This window comes from Delphinus delphis, chromosome 1, assembly GCF_949987515.2.
Source record: "Delphinus delphis chromosome 1, mDelDel1.2, whole genome shotgun sequence".
Lineage (NCBI taxonomy): Eukaryota > Metazoa > Chordata > Mammalia > Artiodactyla > Delphinidae > Delphinus > Delphinus delphis.
This window is the reverse complement of record NC_082683.1, coordinates 20,451,398-20,473,205: the sequence shown is the minus strand read 5'-3', so window position 1 is coordinate 20,473,205 and position 21,808 is coordinate 20,451,398. Positions and strand designations below refer to the sequence as shown.

Sequence of the window (21,808 nt, the reverse complement as noted above, 5' to 3'; positions counted from 1 at the left end):
GCGCGCGAGACGGCGGCGCGCCTAGGGGGTGGGGGCGCAGTGGGGGAGGCGCGCGTCGAGGGCAATAAATGAGGGAGGGTGGTGCGACTCGGCGGGCTCTGGGTTTCGGCTCCCGCCAAGAGCTGGCTTTTCCAAACTACCAAGTTCCTTCCACCTTATGCAACCGAGCTACCCACTTCTCCAAGCCATGCGACACTTAGGGCGCATCTCAGCCGCTTTCCTTCCTGTTCCCGCTGGGGGCCCCAGAAGAAGGGTTTGCTAGGCCTGGCCGCACTGCCCTTCTCCGCCGGAGGCGGGAGGAAGCGCGCGGCTTGGAGGCACAAGCTGCAGTTCCCAGGGCCAAGGCTGACGCTGAAGTGGGGAAAGAGCGGGGAAGCCAGCTCGGCGCAGCCGGACGTGCATCCTTCCAGGCTGCCACTCGGAGGACGCCTCTCGGGCACCTCACCTGGAAGGCGGTCCACTCGAGGTGGGGTGGGGGTTCCAGGGGGAGACTTTACACGCAGAGGTGCCTTTCGGGTGCAGTGGGGCAGGTAGGAGCTGTCCTTTCAGCACCCGTTGCTCAGCCGCCTCCCCAAACACCAACGAAGCCCCCCCAAAGCCTGTCGGGTGGATGGCTCTCCTAGGTCCTTGTATTCCTGGACCTCAGAACCCCGCCACTGAATGACGGAGAGTGGCCGCCAAGAAGGCCTACTAGCACTCCCCTCCCTCTAATCTTTACCCGCTACGGAGACATGAAGCTCAGCTGCCCCCACCCGATGCAGCCACTAACCCTGGGCGCTGCAGACGCAGCTGGCGAAATCCCTCCTTCCACACTGGCAGGCTGGCTGGCTTCCTTTCACTTGCACGAGGGAAAAGGAGGGTGGAGGAAAGCGTCCGGGCATTAGGAAACAAGTAGAGGTACAGGGGTTGCGATGGAAAAAGGGCTCTTCCAGTGGCTCCCCCACCCCGTCCCCAAAGCTAGGGATCCTGGAGGTAGCCAAGTGCACCTGAGGAAGGTAGACAATTGCTGCAGCAAAACATGATCTTCTGTTGCACTGTTCGCAAACAAGTTTTACATCTAAGAATTTTAAAAATTCTATTTGACACCCGAGAGAACGCAACACGATAAATATCCTCAATGGGGGGGGGGGTTGGCTCACAGGTGGGAAGACATTTAAATAGGTCTCACCTAATTTCTTGAGGCAAGGGTTGAGCTGGTTTGTACAAATCACACCGGTAGAAAGCAATCACTGTGAGTTCATATCAACTATTTGCAGCCCCTGTTCCTGAGCAGCAGCGATCCCTCCACCTCTTCTCCTTTCCACCCCTTAGAGGCAGCCACTCCTCACCCCTCCCCACTGTGTACCTTTCCCAGAATACAGGATCTCAGGCCAAAGATACCAGCCCCATTAATCACCTCTGCTGTACCCCAATCATAGTAGGGAAAGTCAGACCCAGAAAGGAGACAGGGCTCAACAACCATGCTCACAGGGCAGATTCCATTTGCTGCCTCCAGCCCCTCATTCCCGCCTTAATTGTAGGGCTCTGCATTATAGCCGCATAATTCATGCCTCCCTAATTAAGGCTGTCAACAGTCCCCTTGTAAAGCTGGAAAATGTACAGCACCTGCTCTCTGGGAACCCCATGCCAGGGATTGGTAGTGGGGAGTGCCAGGTGTGTGAGGGGGACTTGCCAAAGGGTGCATTGATTGGCTTCTCAATCGCAGTGCCGGGCATTTATGTTTGATTCTGGGCGCAGGGAAGATGCCCAAAGGGTCTCTTGTGCCAGGTATCCAGGCACAGAAAGGGGAGGAGACTGGAGTATAGGGAAGTTACAGGTTTTAAAGAATATGCTCTTAGCACTGCTTGCAAGATCCTACCTCTCCCCTAGAGGGAGGTGCTGGGAAACAGTTTGCAGAAAGTAAAACGGAAAGACTAAACAGAGTAGCCTTTGGTTGGTATTACCCGCTGGTGCTTGCTGCTCTGGGGCACCTGAAGCACAGAGCTGCTCAGACAGCTCTTCAAAGGCACTAATCCTCTCAGCAGCTCTGCAGCGAGGCCTGGCAGGGAGAGGTAAGGAAAAGGACACGGCCCTTGACTCGGCCCTCTTCTCCCTGCTGGGCAACCTTGGCCCTCACAAGCTGAGACTCTGCCATGCTGGGAATAAATCATCTCACGGTCTACTTAGGGGGACAGGTCAAAAGCTGAGAAAAGCCTCAAAGGCTGTTGAGGTGGGAAGCAGAGTCCAAGATGCTGAGGGCAGGAGGCAGTCAGTTGGGAGAAGTGCTTGTTTCTGTGCTCTTGGTCCTGATGTGATCCAGGGAAGGTGGCCTGTGCTGGATTAGATTCACCAGGGCCTATAGGTCTTCTGTTACTCTGTAGCCATGGAGGGGACCGGTCTCACTGGGGAGTGGAGCCTGGCCCCATGCCCTGCAAGAGGAGAAAAGCTTGTGTGGGCTGAGTCGACAATAGGTAATTGGATTGTAATCACCCGCCTGGCTTCCGCGCACCATTGGGGGCGCTGCTTTCAGTGAGCAGTCAGCACTGTGTGGTGGGAGCGGGTAGAGATTCAATAGCAAATCCCAGGTGGACAGCCAAGGGGGAGGAGCAGCAGATGGGCAACTTTTCTTTCTGTCTCTCCCTCCCCTTCCTTGCCTAAATAACGCTGGCTGCCTATTAGCTATTTACCAGCAGATCCAAGGTGGCTCCACATCTTTTGTGAAGACTAAGATGGATGGGTAAAGGGCTAAGGTTTTGGGGAGAACTCTTCCCCGAAATTCTTTGTGTTGAAGGATGTGCTGGTGGAAAAAGAAAGTGCACCTAGGAGTACAGGTAGAGGTGGCAAAGATGGAAGAGCTGGGGCCCTCTGCTCTCTGAACATATTTGTGATCAGAGTTTGACCTGGATCAGAGTTTGGGTTTAGTGTACTTGTGAGAGACTCTCACCCTCAACCCTCTCCAGGGGCACTGTCCCAGGCAGCCCAAAGATGTCTATGGCCAGCAAACCTGGCCTCTGGGGCTCCCTTGCCAAGCAAAGGAAACACAATTCATCATCAGGAGGGAGGTACCTTTCACCAAGAAAAGAAAGGGGAGTGGGGCCCTGGAGGCAGAGGGCAGGGCAAAGTGGCAGGAGGCCAGCCTCACTCAGGCTGATGCAGTGCCCAGACGTGCCAGCCAGTCAGCCCGCTTGAGTTCTAAGGCCTGCAGGAAGCCTTGGACCCGCTCTTCTCGTCTGGCTGAGAGTTTGTGCAAGCGTGTCCGTCGGAGCTGGGCATCCCCACTGGCCTGGAGCCCCTCTTGCAGCAGCTGTTCTGTCACTGCAGCCTGGTCCCTCTCCAGCTGCTGCCTCTTCCGATCCTCTGCATACATGTCTCGGGCCTTCTGCTAGAGAAAAGTGGGGATTGGGGTGGGGAGATCATTTTTAGGCGTGGGTGGAATTGGGATGGAGGAGGTAAGGGTGGGGCACAGGACGGGCCAAGTTAAGTGGAACAGTGGGAAGTCTGTAGCAGATCTGGAAAGGTTTGGTAGTAGGTGTGCAATGGGTGGTGCCCATGTTGTATAGGCAGGGCAGTGGCAGTTCTGGATCCATCTTGGTTTGTTTTGGGTGGGAGTTTCTATATTTCTTGAAATTCTTCTCAGGTTTGCACTTGGAAGGGAACAAGGCAAATGTGGGTGTGACTTCTGGTTCCCCCACCACCTAGCTTTGTGGCTTTGGGCAAATCCTCTCCTAACCTCACTTCTTCATCTGTGAAGCGGGGTTGTGCCTACCTTGAAGAGTGGTTTTAAGGATTAGAGATAATGTATGCAAAATCCCTCCAGCATATTAGCAGGCTCTCAAACAGAAACAGCAATTTTACAAGTTATCACTCTGATGCAAGGAAGGTTCTATTCCTGCCTGGGGCATATGCAGTGGGTCATTTCTTTGGTTTCCCAGGTCACTCTAAGGGTGCCATCCTCCCAAGTGCCTAAAGTTATCTTTCAGAGTCTGGATCCAGAACTGCCTCTCATATGGAGACCAGGCTGACTTGTGCAGCAAATGGCCCTCCTGTGAACATTATGAGAAGCAGGTTCAGCTTTCTTAAGCCACTTACTTCATCCTGCCTCTAGAATAGGCATTAGTGTCCACAGTCCACATTTTCTGTTAGAAAAATGAACCCTTGAAGGCTCAGTGGAGCCCTCAGGCTCCTGGAACCAGTTCTGACACCAGGTAAGTGATTATACTCCTTGGCAGCACTTCTCATACCCTGTGTGTGTCTTCAGACAGACCATAAACTCCTAGAGGACAGAGACTGTGGCTTTTCCTTTCTGGCACTTGGGGCACCCTGTACATGTGAAATGCTCAGTACACTGACTGTATGATCCCAGGAGGACAAGGAGGATGCTCCTGGCACAGAAGGGGAAAACCCTTTTGGAGCAGAACCAAGGCCTTGCTGTGCCTCACTGATGCTCTCTGCTCCTGCCACTCTAACACGCTGCAGAACCTTAGCACCAGAGTCCCTCCTGCCAAACCTATTCCATGTGTGAGAAACTCCCATTTTGCTGCCGATTTGGTATCCTATACCCTTTGTGACCCTTACCACATTCTACCTGGTACTGTGGTATCTGGGTACCTGTCTGTGTCCTACTCAGCCTGTGAACACCTGGATTGCTTTGTTTTAATCCTTTAAGGAATATCTTACATGTACACAAGCACTTCATCTGTTGTCTCACTTGACCCTCCCAAAAGAGCTACGGAGGTGCTGGAGACAGACATGGAGTTTCAGAGTAGGGAAGTGATTTGCTAGGGTCTCTCAGCAATAAAGACTTACTGCATGAATAAAGATGACAAATGAAAAATCTGGAAAATCCCCCCTCCAGGCTGTTGAATGATCCAAGGCATTCCAGGATACTCTTCTGCTATGATAACGAACTCCCATGTGGAGCTATGAAGACTAAAACAAGCTTAAAAAGTTGCTGTAAGGGTCTTCATCTTGTTAGAAGGGCTTCTTCCTGGCCTTAGTCAGGAGGAACCCTGGGTCCTACATACAAGATTTTATTGGGGGTACGGAAATGCACAGGACGTAGTCACCGCGATCCATGTGCCTACAGGCTGAGTAGGACACAGAGATGTACCCAAATACCATAATACAAGGTGGAATGTGGTAAGGATCATCTTGGAGGTAAGAGAAAGGGCCATGCAGTTCAGAGGAAAGAAACTGTGGTTGATGAAGGTGAAGGGGGCAGTGAAATCTCATGGTCAGGCAGAATCTGAGCTGAGCTTTAACCAATGGGGAAGATTCAGATAAAGGTAAAGTGTATGGGGGGAGGAGAATATCAGCGGGGGAATAATGGGCTACTATAGATCACTCAGGAAATCAAAGAGCGTGATCAGGCCAGTGTGAGTCTGCCTGGAATACTGGGGTTTGAGAAGTTTCTGTCCAGAGGACTCCCTCACCTCTCCAAGCCTCTTTCTTCATCTGCAAAATGGAGACGATAGTGTCCACATCACTGGGTGGTTTGAGGAAAAATGAGATAATGAATGCCCAATCTGGTGCCTGGCTATTAACAGTTAGCCCTTCTTCTGTCACCACTGCTTGTGGCTAGGGCTAAGTAGGCTAAGTCCTGGCTGAACAGGAAGGAGGAGGGCACCGAGCCACAGAAGGAGGAAATGCGGAGCTGGTTAAAATTGCTCCATGAGGCTCAGGCTTTTTCCAAATGGCAGCCCTAGACTGAGTGCTGAGCAGGGAGGCTGCAGCCAAGCAGACCCTGGCCCCTAATTTGCCAGGAATCAGCGATTCACTGTTAGGATGACAGAGTCAGGGGAGCTCGTAAAGACCATGAGCTCTAGCCTTCTCATTGTACAGACAAGGACACCAGGGCTGAGGTGGGGAGGGGCCTGGCCTAGGTCACACAGTGGTTTAAAGTTCCCTTGGTTTCTCCACTAAGATAACTTTTTTTTTTTTTTTGCGGTACGCAGGCCTCTCACTGCTGTGGCCTCTCCCGTTGCGGAGCACAGGCTCCGGACGCACAGGCTCAGCGGCCATGGCTCACGCGCCCAGCCACTCCGCGGCATGTGGGATCTTCCCGGACCGGGGCACGAACCCGCGTCCCCTGCATCGGCAGGAGGACTCTCAACCACTGTGCCACCAGGGAAGCCCTAAGATAACTTCTTGAAAGATCTTTGGGAAATGTGTTCCGTGCCTCTGGATAAGCTGTACTTTCTAGGGGTGGAGTGGGGAACCAGTGGCCTGCATCTGGGCACCTCTGTGCAACCTCCACATGGTCTAGATCTACCTCCCTATCTCAAAGGTGTTGTAAGTTCTTCTCAGGTACTCAGCCTCTGAAAATCTAGGCTAATGGAAGTCCTAATAGTCAATTTCTCTCTCCCTGACCATACTGTCTACTCTCCCTGTATAATGACCTATCAGGGGAGAGGGCGTTAATAATTACCTTAGACACTTCTTATGCAGACCTTATATGGTCTTGGTGTAAGGGCTCCAAGGAGCTCCTTTTGAGAAATGGGGCCCTAACCTATTAATATAAATCTCTCCTGGGCATTAAGCCTCTCTGCTCTTGTTCTCTCCTCAGCAGAATTAGAGAACAAGATGTAATAGCCCCTCCAGTATATAAACCCTCAAGTCCTCTGACCTCACTGGGGCATGGAGAGGATGCAGGTCTTGGGTTTCAAAACATTCATTAGCTAATGACAAGTCTTCCCCAAAGTCCCCATTTGCCACAATCAATATGCCCAGGTCAGCAGCATGGGGGGGTGCATTTCTGACGGTTGTTAGAGACAGTACCTCTTGCTGGAAACATGATGTTTTGACGAGCACCCAGAGTCTCCCTGCTAAGGGAACTGTACTGGTGATGGGATGAGCGGGATGCTAAGTGTCTGTGGTTTTTCTGGAGACAGATGAAGTCTGAAGAGCCCAGAGACATACATTGTGAACGACATTGGCCACCAGTCTCTGAAAATGAACTCTGTTCCAGCGCTTTTAGTGTATTAGCTTACTGAAGACTTATCACAAACCTGTGAGGCAGGTATTATTATTATCATTACTCCCCTCATTTTACAGAGGAGAAAAGTGACTCTCTGAAGGGTTAAGTAATTGCCCAGTCAGTCACACAGCTAGAAGGCTGTGCCATGACTCAAAGTCAGGAATGTCTGAGACAATAGCTGAAGTTTTTAACTTCTCTTGAGAAGAAGATAGTGACTACCTGAAGAGCACTAGAAATAAAATGGTTGATTGTTCCACCCTGGCGTTTAACCTCTGACAAATGCATCAAAGGAAGTTTAGTGGGAATATGTATATTCTCCCTCTATATCATTACAGATTAAGTGGACCGAACACTTATTCCTCATCTCTGTCAAAGATCTCCCCCATGGACCTACCATCCATGCAGCCTGTAACTGAGGATCAGTGGCTCTGTACTGCTGCCCACCCCTTCCTTGCCCTAATTTTCTATCTGTCCTACTGTGTCATAGTCGAGATTTCTTCCATTTGCCAGCCCCCATTCTCTAAGACTGATGGGTGACCACCTGGAAACTGCCATGGTCCCTTCAGATACCAAGGTCTAGCCTCCAACAATTTGTAGCTGAGTCCCTGGTTCCATTAGCATCCATCAGCTGCCCTCATCCCAGTGAGCTACTATAGATCAAGAACCCAACTCCCTGCCCTGGCTTCCTGCAGGGAATGGGGACATACTGGGCTGGGCTTAGAGACAGAGCAGCTCAGAATTTAACAATGGGAATTTGGGAGATGGGTCAAGAACACAGATGTGGAGGCAGAATACCAAAGGGTTTGGGAACAAGGAACTGTGAAGAGTCCAGTTTGGTGATGATACAGGATACATACAAGGGAGATATTAGAAAGATCAGCTCTCTGGTCTGAGGCCAAACTGGCCAGGATGTTGTCAGTCTGGATTGTACGCTTAGTGCTTCTGCTGAGGTGCTAAGATTTCTAGAAACAGAGTTTGAGGGCTCCTGGGTAGAGGAAATCTGGCCAAAACCTCTATGAGGTCTGCTGAAAAAAGGTTCAGGGCAGTCAGCATCTCTGTTATTACTTTGGTTTCCTCACTCTAAAAATGGGGGCAATTAATAATAGTATCTACCTTACAGAACTACATAGAATATAAGTAAAAGGATGCCTGATACGTAAGAACTCAATAAATGTTTGAAATTATGATTCTTAGGTACCAAATGAAACTCTTAATGGCTGTCCTCAAACACGTTCCACCCCATCCTAGGAAACGGCAGAGCCATCTACCCAGCTGCCCAGGCCAAAACCTAAATGTTTTGGTTCCTAATAACATTAACATTTTACTCATTTGTTTTATCCTACAAGATGAATAAAAGAGTTTCAGAGTTACATCATCAACATTACCATTAATAAACCTAAGTAATGTTTAAGTTAGCTTTCCAGTTTGTATTATCCTTAGAATATATCCCACTAAAAATGTATAGTCAGAGAACTATGTTCAGGTAACTGGAATTAATCCCTTTCACTGGGGGTTATATTATCAACTTAGTTTCATTTGTTCCTGTTTTAACTTTTGTTTTTCCTCCATCTCAGTCCACTCAGCCCTCCCCTTCTCTACAGCTGCAACCCCACCTTGAGGTACATTCTCCCACCTGGACTACTGTAGGAGTTTGGTCTCTGACTCCTGCCCTCTGAAAATCCTGAGTGATTTTTACAAAATATAAATCAGATCCTGTCACTCCCCTGATCAAAAGTCTTCAGATGTGTCATCATGGCCTACAAGGCCCTCAGTGATCAGAGGCCTGACTCCTACCCAGCCTCATCCCACATCCTTCTCCCTCATGTGTGCTGACCTCTTTCTTTGTTCTTCCAAGACCTAAACTTTATAACTTTAGTATCCTTGCCCTTGCTGCTCCCTCTGCAGAGAATAATTCTTTCCCCCCGGATTTTTACCCATCTGGCTATCTCTCATCTCTAATATAATGGCTTAAAAAGACCTCCTTAGAGAGGCCTTCCTTGACTGCTTTATTCAGCACCTCCTGCTCTCTTCATTACTTTCTAGCATATCACCCTATTTTCTTCATTGCCTTATTACAATCTGAAATTATTGTATATACTTGTTTACTTATTATCTGTCTCCTCAAGTAAAAATACAAGCTCCATGAAGGTAGGGATCTTGTCTGGCCAACTAACTGCTTGACTCTCTTGTGCCTAATACTAACCTAGTGCCTGACGTAGACCAGGTACTCAGTAATAGACATTTATGAAATGAGTGAAACTTGAGCTAATTCCTCCAATAGCCATGTGGGAAAGTATCTGAGAAACCTGAAATTACTAAAAGACTTCTCAGCAGCCGACTCAGAGACAAGAACATCCATACACAAAAGCTCGTGCACCAAGATCCTCTGGGCTTCATGCAAGGCCAGTTTACTCTCACTTTACAGACATAACTCTAACAAGCTTGGTTGCCTGGTTTCCTTGCCTGTAGCTGATTTAAAACTGGAAATAGGAAAGAAGGGATGCTGTCAAAATTAGCCATTGACCATATACAAGAAATCCCAAAGCCAAGTATTTTGGGACAATCTAGCTTAGAGAAAGAGTCCCACCCTTCAAGGCCATCCTGCACAGTGAAGTACTTTAAGAGGGCAGTTACTAACAATATTATCGTTATCAGCATCATTAGAATGTGATTATTCTAATCATCATCATTATTAGCAAGTGCCTGGTATACAGAAGGTGTTAATGAATTATGCACAAGACCTGTTTCAGAACAGGTTTTCTATCAAAATAGGATTAAAAAAAGTTTTAGTTCTTAAAGGGAGACTTGGTCATGTGGAAAAATCTGATATTCATTCCTCTTTGACAGTGGATAAGTGAGACTTTGCTGTTTTTCCTTTTACTTGAACTTAACTTCCTTTTTCAAATTCTGAGACTAAGTGATCAAGCACATGACCAAACCTTCATGATTTGATTGACTTATTCCAGGAGTTCTGGACTTGGGATTCATGGAAAGATTTCAGGAGTTATGTGAACCCCCAGAAGTAGTTTATGTGTTAAAGGGATTAATGTAATTCTATGCAAAATGCCATGTGTTAGAGTGATCTTTGCAATTTTTCTAGGGAGATGGTCTACGGCTTTCGTTAGCTTCTCCAAGGAGTCTGCGATGCCAAGGGGACCGAAAAGCCCTGGCTTAGATCATTATTTCCTCCTGGCCATTATCTCTCCAGACTCAAGAAGCATCACCAGGTTTGGGTTTAAAATTCTGTGACCTTGGGACAGTTTCCCTGCCCCTCTGTTGCCATATCTGAAAAACAAGGACACCAAACCTGCTGGATTGCTGGAAGGGTTAAATAAGAAAACTTACATGAAAACACCAAAGTGCCTTAATAGACCCTCAATACGTTAGCTGCCACCACCACACACACTGCCATTATTATTAAGAGTCCTAATCAGACGTAGGTGACTCTGCCTCCTAATGAAACCTGTTTCAAGATCTGGTGATCAAAACTGAAAGCAGAACTTCAAGTCTTGGTAGAACACAGTTTCATACAAAGACAGTGCTATTTCATTTTTAATCCCTCTGGAAGCGTCTTGGATTTTGTATACTTCCACTTCTACAATCTTTTATTAGGCCAATTCCTTCAGGGAATAATGGCCAATCTCTCTGAAAAGCCTTTCCTGGGTTTCCATAGTAAAGAGATTAAAGATTTATAACTTGAATCCCAGTTCCATCTTTTATTGGTTATGTGTCCTTAGCTAAATAATTTTGATTTACTCATTTGCACAAATGGGGCTAATAATACCTAGCTCATTGGGTTCTTGGGAACATTGAATGAGATAGTGCATATAAACTGTTCACAGTGCCTGACACATAGTAAATACTCAGTAAGTGGTAGCTACTCATCATTAACATGATTATTAGCAAGTGCCTGACATATATAGCCGTGGGTGGTCATCAATGCTAACCCCTTCTTCCATTCCATCCAGTCAGGCCAGCCCTGAACTCTTACCTGAAGCATGCTATGGTTCATCTGGAACTGCAGGATGGCCTCACAGAGGTTCCAAAACGTGTATTCTGGCCACAGAACAGGCTGGAACACCAAGCAGGAGTGGGAGGTCTGGGAAAGGTGGGGAAGGAAGAGAGTATGGTTTAATAACATGTTACTGGAACACATCCCTGGTCAGGCTCCAAAGAAAGAGCAGGCTGATCACACCCAGAGATGAGGTTGGACAGGCATCCTGAGCTGCAGCTGCTGCTGCCAGCCCGGATTCACTCACTAATAGGGGGACGGGTCATCTGAGGCAGTAAAATCACCTGCCTGTAGCAAGGCAGAACCAAAGCGAGACTAGATCAACATTTCCACCAGGATTTTTCTAAGCCAATTTTAGGACTATGAAATAACATCTAGATTATGTTACTGGCTCTTGGCCCTTAGAGGTCATCTGGGAGACACAGTGTCTGATAAAAGTTAGCAATGAACAAATGGTAGCTGTCATTGTTATTTTTAAGTAGCAGAGTATGGGACAATGGTTAAGAGCATGGGCTCCGGGGCCCCGACTGCCTGGCTTTGAATTCTGGCTCCACCGTTTACCGTCTACTTGACCTCAGGCAAGTTACTTAACTTCTCTGGGCCTCAGTGTCCTCAACTGTAAAACTGGGTAATAAGAATAACTAGTTTTTAAGGTACTGTGAAAATTTAACAAGATAACATACATAAAGCAGAGCAAAGAGCTGGGTGAACTTTTAACAATAATCACTGATATAAGACTCCCTTTTGGAACATTCTTGACAGCCACTGCTTGACACCTTTAGTGGTGAGGAATTCAGTGCCTCAAGGGGGATAACTTTAGCTGTCAGATAGCTCATTAAGTTAAACCAATGTCACCTACCAAGGTCTCAGGTCGTTTCTCTGGAACAACTTTATTTCTTCTTCAAAGTGACATTCTTTCAAATATTTGAAGGCTAGCTTAGAACTGCCTGTTATCTGTTCCCAAGGTTGTAATGACTTGTTCACTTGTCTTTTCCAACAAACTGTAAGTTTTAAGATAGTAGGGATTGGGCTTCCCTGGTGGCACAGTGGTTAAGAATCCGCCTGCCAATGCAGGAGACACGGGTTCGGGCCCTGGTCCGGGAAGATCCCACATGCTTCGGAGCAACTAAGCCCGTGCGCCACAACTACCAAGCCTGCGCTCTAGAGTTTTCGAGCCACAGCTACTGAAGCCCACGCGCCTAGAGCCCGTGCTCCGCAACAAGAGAAGCCACCACAATGAGAAGCCCACGCACTGCAACAAAGAGTATCCCCCGCTCACGGCAACTAGAGAAAGCCCACGCACAGCAACGAAGACCCAACGCAGCCATAAATAAGTAAGTAAGTAAATAAATAAATAAATGATAATAGGGATTATTTCTAACTTGGTTACTGCCATATTTCCAGCACAAAGGAGGAACTTAATATTTTTTCCCAAGAGAATAAACTATCACCATTCTTCTCTCCCAGACCATTATTCTTCACTCATTCCTTATAGCAGTGGTCCCCAACCTTTCTGGTGCCAGGGACCGGTTTCATGGAAGACAATTTTTCCATGGACAGGGTGGGGTGGGGGGATGGATGGATGGTTCAGGCAGGAATGCGAGCGATGGGGAGTGGCAGATGAAGCTTCGCTTGCTCCCCCGCTGCTCACCTCCTGCTGTGCGGCCCGGTTCCTAACAGGCCGCAGGCTGGTAGTGGTCCGCAGCCCAGGGGTTGGGGACCCCTGCCTTATAGGACATGAGCTTCAGACTCCTTGCCATCCAGGCTGGCCTCTTCTGCTAAGTCCTCTAGTTTACCAGTGCAATCTCTTAAAACCCAGTGCCCAGAAGTAAACTCTCTAGACATAATCTGACCAGCAGAATGGGCCATAAAACCACAAGCTGCACATTATACTGCTTTCAATATAGCCAAAGACTAAAAGTATCTTCAGTAGCTAAATCTTGTTAGTTCACTCTTAAGACTATGGTCCATTAAAATTTCCAGAACTTTACCACGTGAATTGCTTCCAAGCTGAGTTTCTCCCTTCAGCCTCTCCTTGAACAAGATTTCCCCCAGCCAAGTGCTACTCAGGGGCCAACTTAACAGATGATGGAGATTTTCAAGCAAAGACAAACTTATTTTGATATGGGCTTTTAGAGAACTACATACACTGGGATAACTGAGCTGATAGGCAATGGCAGGCCCTGAAGAAAGAGTCTGCATACAGTTTATACCTCCTGTGGCCTGTGCTTGTGTAGATGCCGCCCTTTATTCTATAGGCGAGAAATTAGTAAATGCAAGGCGAGGTTCTAGCCCAGAGGTGCTGGGTGACATGGAAGGTTACCAGGGCAGAAGCTTATGCTCAGGGACCTAAGGCAGAAGTCCAGTTCCTTGAAGAGAGGTTCAAGTAAAGCTTTCACCACAGCTGGATAGCCTTGATTCTTCCCCTGGGCACTTTAGACAGTAAGAACTACACAGGCTCACAAAGCCAGGGACAGATGAGGAAGGGATAGCAAAAGTTACCAGGCACAGCCTGGAGACATTTATCTGGATTTTAGCTGACCCTCCAATCTGTTTTGTGGGTGCAGTCACAGTTTTCAGTTTCGACACAAACAGAACAATGGTTGGAAACGACCTACCTGCCAGAGGAGGAAGTCACTGAGCCTCACTTCCCCAGAAGTCCGTATCAAGATGTCAGGATGAGGAGAGTGGTTGGTATAAAGGCACTTATCCAGCAGAGACTCAGAGACATCGCTAAAGTGAGTGGGGAAGAGACAAAGATAAGTCCACATCTCTTTTTGGATTATTCTCATGGTGAACTTCCTTACATAAAGCTTCCCAGTTTATAGAATACCATCAAATACATTAGCCAATACTACCTGGTATGTAGAAGGCCCTCAGCAAATGCTTGATAAATTATTGAATGGTTTCAATCCTCACAACTACATTAGGTACTTCTATCCTCACTTTATAGATAAGGAAACTGAGGCTCAGAGAAGATGAAATGTTTGCCCAAAGCCATTTAGTTGCAGCCTAAAACCAGATGCACCCACCAGAATATGTGTTGTCCTTCACTTAAAACACTTGTTTTTAAAATGGATACACCCTATGACTCTGCAATTTGATGAAATACTATGCAACTGTTTTTTTTTTTTTAAATAAATTTATTTATTTTTGGCTGCATTGGGTCTTCGTTGCTGAGCATGGGCTTTTCTCTAGTTGCGCTGCACAGGCCTCTCATTGCGGTGGCTTCTCTTGTTGCGGAGCACAGGCTGTAGGCGCGCGGGCTTCAGTAGTTGTGGCACATGGGCTCAGTAGTTGTGGCTCGCGGGCTCTAGAGTGCAGGCTCAGTAGTTGTGGCACACGGGCTTAGTTGCTCCACGGCATGTGGGATCTTCCTGGCCCAGGGCTCGAACCCGTGTCCCCTGTGTTGGCAGGCGGATTCCTAACCACTGCGCCACCAGGGAAGCTCCCTATGCAACTGTTTTTAATAGAGGTAAATCTAATGCATGGACTTGAAAAGATGTCTAAGATGTAATATTAAATGAAAAAAAGCACATTTCAGAAAAAATACAGTGTGGAAAATACACACACACACTTACTCACACATGTGAATACATGTATATATAAACAAAGAACAAAATCTAGAAAGGCATACACCATTCTATTAATGGTGATTACCTCTGGAAGGTTGGATAAGAAGGAAATACTATCTCTTTTTACTTTATATACTTCTGTTATTGTTTGAATTTATGATAGAGAACATTTTTAAAACCTTACATTTGGGCTTCCCTGGTGGTGCAGTGGTTGGGAGTCTGCCTGCCGATGCAGGGGACACCGGTTCGCGCCCCGGTCCAGGAAGATTCCACATGCCGCGGAGTGGCTGGGCCCATGGGCCATGGCCGCTGAGGCTGCGCGACCGGAGCCTGTGCTCCGCAACGGGAGAGGCCACAGCAGTGAGAGGCCCGCGTACCGCAAAACAAACAAACAAAAAAACTTAAATTTAAGTCATATGGACCGTGAAACACTGCAAAACATCCACGTTACTTAGGATTTGAAAAAACAGCAAAATGATGAGCCCTCTTGTGTTTGATCAGAGGTACTTTCCCAAGCAGACAGACACTCAGAAAGGAGATGGAATGAAGGAAGAATGGGGACTGGCAGCACTCATCTTAAGTTAAACTCTCCAGTCCATGGAAAGAGGGTATTTGCAAGACTGGTGTGTGGTGGTTCCAAGAATACTGTTTACCTATCCTGCCAAGTATCCAGAGGCAGGATTCAGAATCTCCAGGTGGTAACAGCTGCATCTTAGGAAGGGTCTAGAAGACAAAATTTCTGTGTGGGAACATTTTTCTGGGTGCATAGTCAAAAAAAAGCAGAGATCCGGGCTGAGTGTTCAGAACAAGGATCTACACTTACTAGCTGTGTGCCTTTGGGTAAATTACTCCATCTCTCAGTCATCTTTTTGCAAACCACAGAGGGAGCTTTATTTTCTGTACCGTCATATGGTAAATAATATTCACTTATGACTGGGCAATAGGAAGGGCTCTGGTTCAGATTACCCTGATAATTTCCCTGAGTTTTGTCTTGACAGCATGATCTTAATTCTTTAATTAAGAATGTGAAACCTGGGAGTTCCCTGGTGGTCTAGTGTTAGGATTTGGCACTTTCACTGCCATGGCCTGGGTTCAATCCCTGGTTGGGGAATTGAGATCCTATAGGCCACATGGAGCAGCCCAAAAAAAAAAAAAAAAAGTGAAACCCTGTGCAATCAACAATTTCTCAGCTCTCTTATTTTTGAAATGGCACATTTGTCCTATCTACTTATAGGTTATTGTGAGAGTCAAATCAAATGAAATAACAGATTTGAGTGTACCTTGGGAACTATAAAGCACTACATAAATAAGAGGAATAAAGGTTATTTCCAGACCCACTACCTTGCTGTGGGACTTTGGATCCCCACATAACCCCTCTGAATTTCAAATGTGTCTGCATTTTTTTTTTGGCCGCGCCGCACAGCATCGGAATGACATGCAGATTTCAATTCCCCAACCAGAGATCGAACCCGCAGCCCCTGTAGTGGAAGTGCGGAGTCTTAACCACTGCAGCACCAGGGAAGCCCGTCAATGAAACTTTTTAAACCTTCGTTAACTGGTCTTATAAAATAAGACAAATAATAGTCACTACCTTATATGAAAATTAGATGAGAATATGCATGATAAACTCCTACTAGTCTCATGCCTGCCTTATATACACACACACACACACACACACACATTTTTTTTTTTTTTTTTTGCGGTACGCGGGCCTCTCACTGTTGTGGCCTCTCCCGTTGCGGAGCACAGGCTCTGGACGTGCAGGCTCAGCAGCCATGGCTCATGGGCCTAGACGCTGCACGGCATGTGGGATCTTCCCGGACCGGGGCACGAACCCGTGTCCCCTGCATCAGCAGGCAGACTCTCAACCACTGCACCACCAGGGAAGCCTCTTTAGTATATTTTTTTGATGTGGACCATTTTTTTTTTTAAAGTCTTTATTGAATTTGTTATAATATTGCTTCTGTTTTATGTTTTGGTTTTTTGGCCATGGGGCATGTGGGATCTTAGCTCGTGACTAGGGATCAAACCCACATCCTGTGCATTGGAAGGCGAAATCTTACCCACTGGACAGTCACGGAAGTCCCTGATAACTATTAGTTATTAATTTTTATTTTTATACTGTGTTTTTGTTCATTTCAACCTTCCTATAAGGCAGTCAGTATGCCATAATGAAAGAGAACACAGGCTCTGGAGCCAGGTTGGAAATCCTGGTCAACTGTGTGAACTTGGACAAGTTATTTAACCTCACAGCAAGGTTCAATTTATAAAAACAGTATCTACTTCAAAGGGCCTAAGGATTAAATGACATAATGTACGTGGAATACTTAGCAAGTGCTGGGCACAGAGTAAATGCTTAGTAAACATTAGCAATTCTTATTATTTATTTATTTATTTTTTTTTTTTGCGGTACTTGGGCTTCTCACTGCTGTGGCCTCTCCTGTTGCGGAGCACAGGCTCCGGATGCGCAGGCTTAGCGGCCATGGCTCACGGGCCCAGCCGCTCCGCGGCATGTGAATCCTCCCAGACCGGGGCACGAACCCGCGTCCCCTGCATCGGCAGGCAGACTCTCAACCACTGCACCACCAGGGAAGCCCGGCAATTATTATTAACACTATTGTTTTCAGAGGAAGACAGAGGCCTACAGATGGTCAAGACCTGCTCAAGAAAGTTTATTAACTATCATTTATGCTAAATCTAATTCCTTCTTTTATAATTTGAGATTCAAAAAACAATCTGTTAAAATGACTGGTAGAAAAAAATATATTACCCTGGAAGAAAGGAAACTGAGGAGTTGGATGGTGGTGATGAGAGAATAGAAAAATTCCAGTTATGGGAAGGGTAGAGCCTGACTGTAATTAACTCATTGACTCTCTGTTATAAATATGGATTTGTCTAAAGCTGAATAATGTAAAAAGCACTGCCTCAGGCCCTGATCAGCCCAGTCTGAGTTGAACACCAAGCTTCCTGAGCTGATGGGTTGAGACATCAGCCTCCTTACCCTAGCAACCCGCCCAGCCCACGCCATGTCTGCATGACTAACCCACACAGGCAAGTTACTAAACCATGCAGGGCAGAGAAAACGGATATGAGAAAACTAGCTGGGCAAGAAGCAGGGGGTCAGTGGCTACTGCAATGTGGTATCAGTATAAATCACACTGTACTAGGAGGCAAGATCAGAGTTCTAGTTCCAGGCATGAATGCATATTAAATCTGCTTGCTAAATAGCTTTTTTTCTTTTTAGCATAAACGTTTGTCCCTTATTTTTTTAAATATGTTATTTAATTTATACAAAAAATTATATAAAACATTAATTGTAAAGCACTAAGATAAAATGAACTAAGAAATCATTCCCCAAGCCAAGAATCAGAAAATTATCAATAACTTTCATCTACTTATATATCCCTCATCTACTTATATCTCATCTTCCTGCCCAGTCCCCATACTGCCAACTTAACCAGTATCTTAATGTTTCTCCCCCAATGGCTAATTTTCAATCCACATATTAATTGACCTTTCTACAGCATTTGACACTGTTGCTCCCACCAATGCACACCCGCCACCCCACCTGCGCTAACAAACACCCTCTTTTCTTGGCTTCTGTAATACTGGCAGCCCTTTTGTTTCTACCTTTCTGGTTGTTGATTCTCTTTTTTCCTTAAGGCTCATTTTCCTCTGCCCAGCCAGTAAAACTTATGAGTTTCTCAAAACTCCATCCTAGGCCCTCTCTTCTCACTCTAGACTCTCCCTTAGATTCCTCATGCTCTCTCTTTGCTTCAGTTACCAGACTGCTATCTCCAGTCCCCACTTCTCTCTACTGTCAACCTGATATGTGTTTAACATCTATAATATATCCCAAACCAAACTCCTGACTTTCTTCCTCAAACTGCAGCCTCTCAGGGTTCTCAGCACAGCGAAGGGCACCACTGTCCACTGTTTTATAAGTCAAAAACCCTGGAGTCACCCATAACACATCCTTGTCCCAGAGTCAATCCATCAAGTCCTCTCGATTTTTTTTCTCTCTCAGTAATATTTTTTCTTTTTATTTATTTTTTTGAATTTTATTTTTTTAATACAGCAGGTTTTTCTTAGTTATCTATTTTATACATATTAGTGTATATATGTCAATCCCAATCTCCCAATTCATCCCACCACCACCCTGCAAGTCCTCTCTATTTGATCTGCTTCATAGCTCTTAATGCAGTCTGTTTGGTCTATTCCACCATCACCACCATAATCCAAGCTCCCTTCCAAGTACTCTCTACTTGAATTATTCCAACAGTATTTGTGCAACCAACAAGCTCCTCATAATACTGCCTCTTTCCCCAGTTACTGCTTATCCTCTCACCCCCTTCTTATGTCATTTATCATTTCCTTTGGGGAGCCTTCCCTACCAGGTCCATTCCTCTTATTATAAATTCTTGTTGAACCATGCATCAATGCCTTTATCATGCTTAGCATCATTATAAATTTATGCTAATTTGTATAATGTTGATAATGTTAATTTCATTCTCACTGAGAAACTTCTTCATTTTTAATTTAGTTTCCCAGGAAAATCGAATTATACCCAAGAAGGGAGTCAGAAAACCTCCTGGGTCCCACAATCCCATATATAATAAAGGTAAGGACAAAAGCTCTGGAATCAGACAGTTTTTGATAGAAGTCCCAGCTCTGGCACTTACTAGCTGAATGACCTTGGGACAGTCATTTCAATGTGACCTCAGTTTTCTCATCTATAAAATGGAGAAAAGACTCAAATCTCTTAAACATGAGAATATTAACTTAATCAAATAAACACAGCATAACACATTGCCTGGCTTGTTTTTTGCTACTATTATTTTACTACTGCTGTTGTTAGTTTACTAATATTATTACCAAAGGTTACACTAATAATAACAGGAGAGGGACTGAGCAGACAGATGGCTTCTAAAGTCTCTCCCAGCTCTAGTAATTCTACCGTGTTGCTAACGATGAACAACTTTCTTTTTGAAAAATACCTGGATCTTGCATGAAACTGTAGCATGAAAGGCCTAAAGGCCAATACCCCCAACAAGCTGCATTCCTGAAAAATCATTCTTAGAAAAACTCTGCCAAAGGGCCAGCAGGGCATCATGTTTTATTGAATGCCACAGTGTTGCTACAAGCCATGCCATTTTTTCTGGAGCTTCTTGGTTTGTGGTGAACACAGAAATTCTGAAGCAGGCTACAATAAGTCATTCCAAAGCTCTAAGTGCAGGGGACCACCCCTCTCAAACCTTTCCACATACATTCCCGATTTGACTTCTGGCTCAAGTACATGACTTAGGAGGGATTTTATGGTTCGGTGTATGCCTGTTTTCCCTATCATGCTGAACAACTGCGATACCTGGGATCCAGCAGGCCTTGCTCCACTCCCCAGGCCATCTCTCTCACAGCATTGCTGATCTCATGACGGGATGTGTAAGCAAAACAGACGTTCAGGAAACACCTGAGAAGGGAAGAACAGAATAATTTACCAAAGGGGGACAGGGACTAAGGAGTGGAGTCACTTATTACAGAGCACCCCTTCTGTGGTAGAACAAACACACACCAAATGTTAACCATGGATACCTCTGAAAAGCGAGAGTATTAATTTTTTGAGTTTTCCAAGTTTTCTTGGGGAAAAAACATATTAGTTTTGTAGTAAGAAAAATACTAACTGACCCTTATTATTCTCCTAATCTTCTTCCCTTCTGCTAACCCCCAGCTTTCAGAGGATGTGAATTCACTGTGATATTAGAACAAGCAAAGAAGAATAGGAAGTCTGATGTGAAACAAATCCACTGCCAAATATGCATTATATCCCAAAGCCACACATAATGAAGTCTGGATTATTAAACTGTTCCCCTCTGCATCTGCATGCCCTTCCAAGGTCATCCCCTCTATTGGTTAAAGCAGTGGGACAGAAAGAGAATTTCTTGAAGGATCTGTCTTCAGAGACAGGGATAAGACCTGCTACATTCCCACCCCATTCCCTGTCAATTAAACACACACACACACACACACACACACACACATATAAATACATATGTACATGGGGGGCAAGGCACATGAAGGAGGAAGATAAGAAACTGTATGTGTGAGTAAACACACATAAAACAAGGTGCTGCAGAACCACCTCTGGTCTGCCCTGCAGATGGAGGAAGAAGTCTCAAGCATCCAAAACCAACTCCTCATTACCTCTTGTACCAAATGCAGACCAAGGAAGGGCCAGGACGTCTCCCTAAAGTTAGCAGGGAGTCATAGATTAATACAGGTCCCTAAGGGGAAATCTGAAAACTTACTTGTTGTAGTTCTTGGTGGCCTGCACAGCCTGTGCAATCAGCTCCTGGAGATCCAAGGGCAACAAATGCAGATCACCCAGGACCCGGATACATACCCCATGCTTCTGCAGTTTCTCCCTGATCAGGGGGGAAAGGAGGCAGGTTTGGGAGGTGGGACAGAGCACCTGCTGAGCTGGAGAAAGCAAAGTGCTTAGCTGATACTCAATTACCAGTTTTTGAGTGCCTTCCTGTGTGTCAGGCACTGATCTACAAGTACTATTTCACTGAATGCCCTCAACAACTCTGAAGGGAGTTTACTACATTCCCTGTTCTACAGCGGGAAACTGAGGCTCAGATAGAATAGTTAGATAGGGATTGCCCAAGGTCATACAGCCATCAAGTGCTGTGTCGGGACTGAATCCCAGGTTTGCCTGATTTGAGAACCCAAACCTCTTTACCACACATTACACCGCCTTGTGTGTCCTTGTCGACAAGTTGCATTTCACGTGTTCTGTGCTGTTTGTCCCATTTTGATGGGTGAATAAACTCCTCAACAGCAGGAGTTGTATTATTGGTTACTTTCGTAACATCTAACATTAATTATATGTTTACTAAGTGCCAGACATTGGTCTAAGTGTTCTACATGCATTCCATCCTTACATCAACCTTTGAGGCAGACACCATTATCATTCCCCTTTTACAGACGAAGAAACTGAGGCACAGGGAGGTTAAGTAATTTGTTCAAGATCAGACATATATATATGGAGGCAGTGTAATGTTGTGATTAAAAAGACAGGCTCTGGAACCAAACTCCCTAAGTTCGATTTCTGGCTTTCTACTCACCAGCTGTCTGATCTTGATCAAATTACTTTGTTCAAATGTTGCTCTGAATAAGAATACCTAGATTCAGGAATTCCACGGTTCCTCCATGGTTCTACTGCAGGGGACACGGGTTTCATCCCTGGTCGGGGAACTAAGACCCTGC

The 21,808-nt window shown here is 45.9% G+C and overlaps 1 protein-coding gene across 4 annotated transcripts in view; it reads right to left on the bottom strand.

Moving 5' to 3' along the window:
- Nucleotides 1-288: 288 nt before the first annotated feature.
- The window catches only part of DHDDS (dehydrodolichyl diphosphate synthase subunit), a 29,052-nt gene continuing 7,532 nt past the window's right edge, over nucleotides 289-21,808 (bottom strand). For 3 of the 4 annotated variants that reach the window (XM_060016954.1, XM_060016973.1, XM_060016964.1), the window contains exons 5-9: nucleotides 20,845-20,961; nucleotides 19,908-20,009; nucleotides 13,586-13,700; nucleotides 10,947-11,054; nucleotides 289-3,361 (exon numbers count right to left, since the gene is read on the bottom strand). In XM_060016954.1, the coding sequence (XP_059872937.1) occupies nucleotides 3,122-3,361; nucleotides 10,947-11,054; nucleotides 13,586-13,700; nucleotides 19,908-20,009; nucleotides 20,845-20,961 (682 nt within the window). In that variant the 3' untranslated portion in view covers nucleotides 289-3,121. The remainder of the gene's footprint in view (nucleotides 3,362-10,946; nucleotides 11,055-13,585; nucleotides 13,701-19,907; nucleotides 20,010-20,844; nucleotides 20,962-21,808) is intronic. The other variant, XM_060016983.1, reaches the window with a different exon arrangement.